At 35.7% G+C, this 7,823-nt stretch overlaps 1 protein-coding gene across 3 annotated transcripts; it reads left to right on the top strand.

Moving 5' to 3' along the window:
- The first annotated feature begins 894 nt into the window (after positions 1–894).
- LOC141663888 (uncharacterized) lies at positions 895–7,257 on the top strand. Of its 3 annotated transcripts, none has more exons than XM_074469739.1 (7): positions 895–1,262; positions 2,260–3,862; positions 4,155–4,406; positions 4,626–4,706; positions 5,648–6,223; positions 6,546–6,617; positions 7,023–7,257. In XM_074469739.1, exons 2-6 carry the CDS (start codon positions 2,660–2,662, stop codon positions 6,600–6,602), a joined length of 2,169 nt encoding a protein of 722 aa, XP_074325840.1. In that variant the 5' UTR covers positions 895–1,262; positions 2,260–2,659; the 3' UTR covers positions 6,603–6,617; positions 7,023–7,257. The 3 variants fall into 3 exon arrangements, with proteins under 3 accessions (XP_074325840.1, XP_074325839.1, XP_074325838.1); XM_074469738.1 differs by lacking the exon at positions 7,023–7,257 and adding an exon at positions 2,037–2,138 and having other exon boundaries at positions 897–1,262; positions 6,546–6,941; XM_074469737.1 differs by lacking the exon at positions 7,023–7,257 and having other exon boundaries at positions 897–1,262; positions 6,546–6,941.
- Positions 7,258–7,823: the final 566 nt, after the last annotated feature.

Here is a 7,823-nt window from a genome sequence, read left to right as displayed (position 1 = left end):
CTTTAATAAAATCGAGATTTGTTTTACAAAACTCGAAAAATCCATTACAGTTTTTCACTTTAGTTTTCAGATCTACTAAGGTAAGAGCTTGGATTTTATAATAAAATTCAGTTTTTGGATTCAAAATCTCCGGCCTAACAATATATTACAATTTGGTGTTATTCCGAGATTTTTGAATTTTGGGTTTTTTCGTATTGTTCTGTTTAAGTTATTATTTGTGTGTTTGATTGTCTCGCTTTATACGATGTGTCTCGCTTTGTGCGATGTGGTGGTTGTGTTGAAAATGAATTGGATGGTGTATTGGGAGATCTGGATATCTCGCATCAACAACACTTTCGGCAGGTCTATAGCTGGTGTTCGGCAGGTAGATAGCTGGGGTGCGTTTGGAACGGTGGTGAAAATCACATGTGCTCACCTCTCACAAAAAATATTTGTTCATAATATGAGGCCTCTAAACTCCGTTGTTGCAACTGAGTCCTCTGAACATTGCAATATCAATTGAATTAATGTGAGGGTCAATTGTGAAGCTACTGTTTTCGGGGAAGATGCGTGCTGGATTGTCCGGAAAATCATTACCTTCATTTTTAATTTTCAGAATATTTGTATTCAGTTTGTTAAGCAATCCGGAAACAAAATGGCTAATTATTTAGCTCTATTTGTTTTTCAACCTGGTTGCATGATCAGTTGGGGGTTTGTCCCGATTGAATTTCTTTTAAATCATTAATGAAATTTGGTTTAAATTTGGGAAAAAAAAATGGGTCGGAGATGGACTCTGAAAATTGGCTTTTGTACTTTATGAAGCGTGAGTTCGTGGTCAGAGCTTAGACAGAAAATATGGATACAATGGCCCCGTCAAAAATTAACAAACAAATGTACGAATGTATCTCGTAGAAGTTTGTGTTACAGATAATAAAATAATTAATAGAGTGGACAGAAATGTTAAACAAAAGAGAACCGCAATTGAATAAAATGGGTCTGATTTTTGCCTACCCTTTGCTTTTGTTTTTCATTCACGCTTATCCATCCTATTTCTGTACCTTACCTATACTTACATACATATACTATATATACCACTTTTTTACAAATTAGACATAATTCAAGGTTTTAAGGCTAAATATTGGGTTTTTTCAAGAACCATCAAATTATGCAGTTTTAGTTTGACCCGCTTGCTTTGATCAGATTCTTTTAGATAAAGCTTGGATCTTTATGAAGATGGCATGATCAAATTACATGATTTTGATTGATTGGTGTCTTCTTATCTGGTGGGTTTTTTGTTTTTTTTTTGTTGGTTGCTTAGATATTGTTCTTGATTGTGCTGTGTTTTTGTTTGTATTGTTGGGATTTTTATATTGGGTAATATTTTTGTATTTTGTGCCAGTTTTGTTATTGATTTTGTGTTTTACTCAGCTGGAAGTTATGGAGCTTGTTTAGCAACTTTGAGCTGATGATAAAAGATTCATTATGTAATATGTATGTTTTAGTCCTTGCTGGTCAAGGAAGCAGATTGTTATGTGATTATATGTTAGGAAAGATTTAATCTTGGTACTTGCATTTGTAATTTGATGTGGTTTAGTTCTTGCAAATTATGTTCTTGTAATTGGGTTTTAGTTTGTTATCTAGGTTGATAAGAGGATTGAGTTTTTAAGACTTAAATGGTGCTAAGATTTTTTAAAACTGATTGTGTTGTTTTACACCTACGGATGGCTACAAAGTTGTTGTTCTGTGTTTGGGTATACATCAGCTGACAATTAGTGGCCGATAACCTTTGTGGTCTTTGTCATTCCTGAATATCTGGTTTTAGGCCTCATCATACTGCATTTTAACTGGTGTAAAAAAAGTGAGCTGTGAAACCATGTAATCATTCTTTGTTTTTGTGTCTTGTTCGATTTGTTCATTTTTTGAGCTCATCAACTGACTGCTCTAGTAACGACTGAGCTTTGAGCTTCCCTCTTCTCTAGTTGTTGTAATATCTATGATGGTGAAATGATAGTGCCTGCAAAATAAGCTTCTTCTAATTGTCTTAATCTTTTATTTAGGACCTGTTCACCTTAGAAGAGTCTTGACAAATAGAAGATTGTAGATTTGTATGGCCAAAAATGAAAATGTGCCAACGAGAGGATTTGTTCCCCCTTTCCCATGTCTCACAGATAAATTCAGTTTTTTTTTTTTAATTCTGGAATTCGTACTGCCATGTTTTCTGTAGTTGTCATCATTTATTGTGTAGCATACTAAGCTTATATGCGTGCGGACATTTTTCAGGAGTTTGAGCTTTATTTCTGGTGAAAAGACCATTACATTACAACGTCAATTTTTCTTGCTTGCTGTTCTGAAGGCAACGTTGATAATGCTATCTACTTGTTTCTCTCCTTCAGTCTATGCCCTGGTTTTAGTACTATACTGTGTACAAATTGGTGGAGAGTTGCAGTTTCATGGATAGATAGCAACTTCTCCTAAACAGACATGAAAATTAGTTAGGTCAGATTAAGCTTTACCGATATTTGTTCTATAGCTGCAATGGGGTTAAGCAATTAATTTCAGTCACATTGGTTGGAATGTCGGACAACTTTCCTATCTGGCATATCTGGGAGATTAGAGAATAGAACTGAATTTTAGTGGATTAGTTAGATAAGATACGAGAACACCTTATTTAGTATTTATCATGGGTTTACCCCAAGTTCCCTCCACCACCATTGCTGATGAAGTAGCAGTATCGTTGAGCACATTTGTTCAAACTCCATCACAATTTGGTGGTGGAAGTAGTTGTGACATGAGCGGAATGTGCCTAGGTAATTTTGGCCATCGAGTGCCAGGGGATACGATTTGTGTAACATCAAATGAACCAGATGGTCCAAATGTTCCAAAAGATAGTACAGTCTCTGCTACTAGGTTGACGACTGGTTCAGTAGAAAAAAGCTGCATTTTTACTTATAAAGGTGCGAGAAACGTTCTGAATCCTATTTCGAGAGTAGTGGGGTTTGAATCAAAATCTTTAACTTACCCTGCCATTGATGTAGAGGATGACGAATGCGTTGAGCTTCATTCATCATCTAAAACCACTATTGCCAAAACCGCAACCGTGAATGGGTCACTAATTAAGAAGCGGTTGTCACCTTTGAATGGCACACTTATAACTGATCAATTCAATGGGGAACCTCTGAGCATTAGTGTCCCCATCTATAACCATGATTCTCGGGTAAGCAGTGTAAGATGTAATAATACGGTTTTGCAAGAGCAAAAGAAAGCTCACATAAGCAGTCCCGACTATTTTAGCAATCTTATTTGGTCTTCATCCAGCTTCCAAGAAAGGATGAATTCACCTAATGAACACCGTTTAACAGACTTCACCTCTCTTACTGATGGGCCTTTGCTAGATGACAAGGATGTTTCACGTCTGGGTCTTTCACCATCTTTTCGCAGAGGGCCAATCCCCATGTCACCAGAAAAGGTAGCCTCCTCGTCTCTGTCTTTGTCACCTCTACGTCCCAAATTCGCTGGAAGATTGAAACAATCAGGAGGGTGCATGGATCTAAGCAAAGAGTTAGATTGCAGCTTTTTAACCTTGAAGGATATGGAACAGTCACTTGATGGAACTGTTTTGGGAACATTATCACCTCAGAGAAAAGGGAATGTTATAGTTGCAAGTAAATCATTTACCGAAGTTGAACACCAGCATAAGACTGGTCAGTTCACCCCTGAAAGTCTGAGCGCTGTAGAAGAAAACTGGTTTCAGGATTCAACACCTATCAGTCAGTGTACTAAGTTTGGTAGGAGTCTAAGTGGATTGTCCATAAGGAGGTCACTGGTGGGTTCTTTTGAGGAGTCACTCCTTTCCGGACGTTTAGCATCTGGAATTGTCAACCAGGTTAGAGTTCAAAATCATTGTCTTGGTGAGCCTGTCTATGCATGATTGTAGTATTGTCATATAGCAACGACGTTTCCTGTATTTCGCGATCTGTTTAATTTTTTAAAAGATTCAGAGGTTGAGGTCTTGGCTTCTCTAAGGGAGGCCAAGAGTCGTCTCCTGGCGTGTGCGTATGTTTAACTATATTAAAAAAAAGATAGGGTAGGTTATGTAACTTATAATCTGGTTGTTAATCTATATGCATGGTACTCATATCTCAATACTAACTTTCTTTGTGTTCTTTTGCGTGCAGAAAATCGATGGATTTCTTGCTGTACTTAACATTACTGGAGGAAGCTTTTCGCCACATCCTCAGAAACTTCCATTTGCGGTAACAAGTGTTGATGGGGATAATTGCTTGCTTTACTATTCGTCGGTAGATCTTGCAGGGAATTTACCATCAGACAAGGTTAAGGGTCCAAAAATGAAGAGGAGCCTCAGCACTAATAATTCCCAGGCAGTAACGAGCCGCCTGCGTGTACCAATGAAAGGGCGCATACAGTTGGTAATGTCCCCCTCTCCCCTTTTTGCTATCTTTTTCTTCTGTCTTTACTGTAGTTGCTACATCATTAATGAATTGGTTTCGGCGGCATACAATCAGGTTGTCTTATAATCTGATTTGTCAACTTGCGCTTATATGGAATTGGGAATGTTAATCATTCGCTTGTCACAACATATGGATAATTTACTTTCTTATTATTAATATTTAGATTTCATTTGGCAGGTCCTCAGTAATCCAGAAAAGACACCTATACACACTTTCTTTTGTAACTATGATTTGAGTGACATGCCAGTTGGTACTAAGGTAAGTGAACAGCGAAAAGTAACTTTTGTGAGAGGTGTATATTCTAAACAATATTATTTTACACAGTATACTATCTCTGATTCAACTACACTAGCTTCTATTTTACTTGTCGCAGTATGTGCAAAGCCTTGAAAAAGGAATAATCATGGGCAAACAAGTGAACTTTGTATGGGACAAATGAATGACTTCCTCCTCATATGGAAAATGTGTCACATGACACACACACACACATTTATAAGGAAATGAGAAATGAATTTAAATCAGTTTGGTTTCTGCAGTGTTACTCGAGTTTTTCATGAGATTGGGTACATGGCGATTAGGCGGGAATTACAATCTGCCTCCACATTATTTTAATTTTCCAACAAGAACTTTGTGTATATATGATGTATCATATATCATACCAAACCAAGAGTACCAGAATATCCCACTCATTATGATCTATCATAACAATGCCAGTTAAATTTTTTACTGATGTCCAGAGAGCTGGAATTATGTAATGCTTACCTAGAGATTACCTTTTGACGATTCTGAATGAAATGAGTTTCCTTAATGTGGTTACGAGTATAAGAAGTGCTTGAGCCAAGCTAGCAAGGAAAAATAGAAGATAACAAAACATATATATTTTCTGAGTTTAGAATTTGTCTGGTGCTTGATAATATGAAATTGTTTTAGTGCTTGATAATATGAAATAGTAATAGTTTTACTTTATATGCTAATATATGATATATTCAAGATAAATGTGTCATACTAGAAATATGCAACTTTATTTAGTCTGCATGTTCGCAGATTCATGATTGACACGACTAGTGTATGGAGATATGAATTTTGTGATAGACAACACCTCTGAATATGTTTATCTGTTAGTAGGAACCAGATTTTCAGTGATTTGCTTCATGCATCACGCTCATGTTTCTCTCTTTTTATGCTTGTTGAACCTACAGACATTTATGCGCCAAAAGATCAATCTAGCATCTGCATCAGGGAATGGTGGATTTAAAGATCCTCACATGAAGAAAGTTGGGAGTCCTTTAGATTTAAACAGCAGTAATTCTATACTACAGAGCAAAACATTGTCCACTGATTCAAGTAGAGTGGATGATGTAGATAGGCAGAAGTGTACAGAGAAGGGTTCAAGCAAGCTGCACAATGGTCTTCCTCGGGATCTTACTGAACTGGAGTCACCTTGTGGTGAATTAGATCACAGGGAAAAGATAAATTCGGGGGTTGATGACATAACCACGATGCCATCCATCATAACCAAAAGTAAATCGGTAAATGGCTCTCCGAAGGCGAATGAGAATACTAGTGGATCTGGTGTTCTCCGCTACGCTCTTCATCTCCGCTTTATGTGCCCCTTCCCTAAAAAATACTCGCGGACACTTCAAAAATGCAAATCTGATCCCTTTTCCGAACCATTGGGGAACAGTAAAAAATTCGAAGGTGAACGACGCTTCTACTTATATAATGACATGAGAGTGGTGTTTCCTCAACGTCATTCAGATGCTGATGAAGGCAAGGTATTGTTAAATCTGTCACTACAAACAGAGTGACGATATGACTTCAGTCCTTTTACTATATACTTGTTCCCTAAACTTTTACCTTGTCTAATTTTAGTATCTACGTAAAAGAAAACGTACAATATTTTCATTTGGTAAGTTTAGAACAAAACTTGCTTCTTAAAATCTGATATTATGATCTGTTGCTCTTATTGCATTTGCAAACCAGTTTCAGTACCTTGAACTTTTCTGGAATGAAATGTGAACCATCAAACAACCTAAGCTCTATGCCAAAGTCTTATAATTTTATGATCTAACAAACATTCTTTGTTCAACACTGCAGTTAAATGTGGAATATCATTTTCCATCGGACCCCAAGTACTTTGATATCAGCTGCTAGCAGTAGCAGGAGCAGGTGAACTACTATCTGGTTCTCTTGTACATAACTTGTAACTGTACATACATTTTATGCTATCGTCTTATCTCTAAGTTTGGGTAAAAGATAAAACCCCATTGCAGCTTGTACATATTAGTTTCAAATAAACTAGATCATCTCAAGTTCGTTGAGATCTGTAAAAAAACTTGTACATATTCTGTGTACCCTAGTAAAATAAAATTATATAGGAAGTAGGTGGATTCCATGCAATCCTCTATTCAATTCAAATCTCAAAATTGTCTGAGTAGCCGGGTTAGAGTTTGTTGTGACTTCTTTTGTAAAGTACATGCAGTGTGCTACTAATGTTTGATTTGGTCGTGATTTTTTCTAAAACATGTAAAAACTGTATACTGATAAAACTTTGCATTTTTTTTGCTAAACAAGACTTAGAGAAGTAAGGAATCGGATTGGTTTGGAGTTGGAATGAGGAATCGGATTAAGATGGTATATGATTGAGGTATCATTCTTGATATTAGGTGTTTGGTTGAATGGTAGATCGTCCTTGTAATCTTCCTCGTCTTGACTGGTGATAGTTCATCAATACTTAATTTAAGTATATTTAATTTATTGATTTTTATTAATTCAAAAAATTAATAAAAATCTATTTTTTGTTGTTTTAGTTTAATGATCCAATTTTCTGTTAAACATTTACATAAAGTTGTATAAGAAATGAAAAATATATTTAATTCCTCATATCTGTTTTTCATACTCACATCTCCACTATAGTATCAAAAACTCATATCTTGGGTTTGAGATATGAATTTGGAGAATTAAATTTGAGAACCAAATAACATGCATGAGTTTGAAATGATCAAAACACATACTTGATATTAAAAAAGGCTGAACCAAACGATCCCTAATGGAATTGAGATAGGGAATGTATGAATTTTATTACTTTGTCGCTAAATATCTATAATTTGTATTTTTTTTATTACTACAGCCTGCCTCTATCAGTTTAATCCAGAATTCAAAATGTTCTTACTCATTCTGTCATAATAAACCAAAATTTTTAATTAGTAACCGGAGAAACTAAAATAAATGTATCATATTTACATTATAGCATCTTTTTTCTGTTTTGTTGACATTATTGTAACTCATGAGCAAGTCATAAGTTATTTTGTGTAAATTATTCAAAATTAATTTTTGGATGTAAAATTAATACTCCCTCTGTCCCTCTCATTTGTT

This window comes from Apium graveolens, chromosome 6 (genome assembly GCF_009905375.1).
Source record: "Apium graveolens cultivar Ventura chromosome 6, ASM990537v1, whole genome shotgun sequence".
Lineage (NCBI taxonomy): Eukaryota > Viridiplantae > Streptophyta > Magnoliopsida > Apiales > Apiaceae > Apium > Apium graveolens.
Note: the sequence above shows the minus strand (reverse complement) of the source record. Positions and strands in the feature narration are given on the sequence as shown.

What these genes read in the sequence shown, in the direction of transcription:
- LOC141663888 (XM_074469739.1), top strand. Translation starts at nt 2,660, where the DNA reads ATGGGTTTACCCCAAGTTCCCTCCACCACCATTGCTGATGAAGTAGCA. An exon ending in CATCTGGAATTGTCAACCAG is followed by an intron (nt 3,863 to 4,154) that starts GTTAGAGTTCAA and finishes TTTTGCGTGCAG; the next exon opens with AAAATCGATGGATTTCTTGC. An exon ending in TGAAAGGGCGCATACAGTTG is followed by an intron (nt 4,407 to 4,625) that starts GTAATGTCCCCC and finishes TTCATTTGGCAG; the next exon opens with GTCCTCAGTAATCCAGAAAA.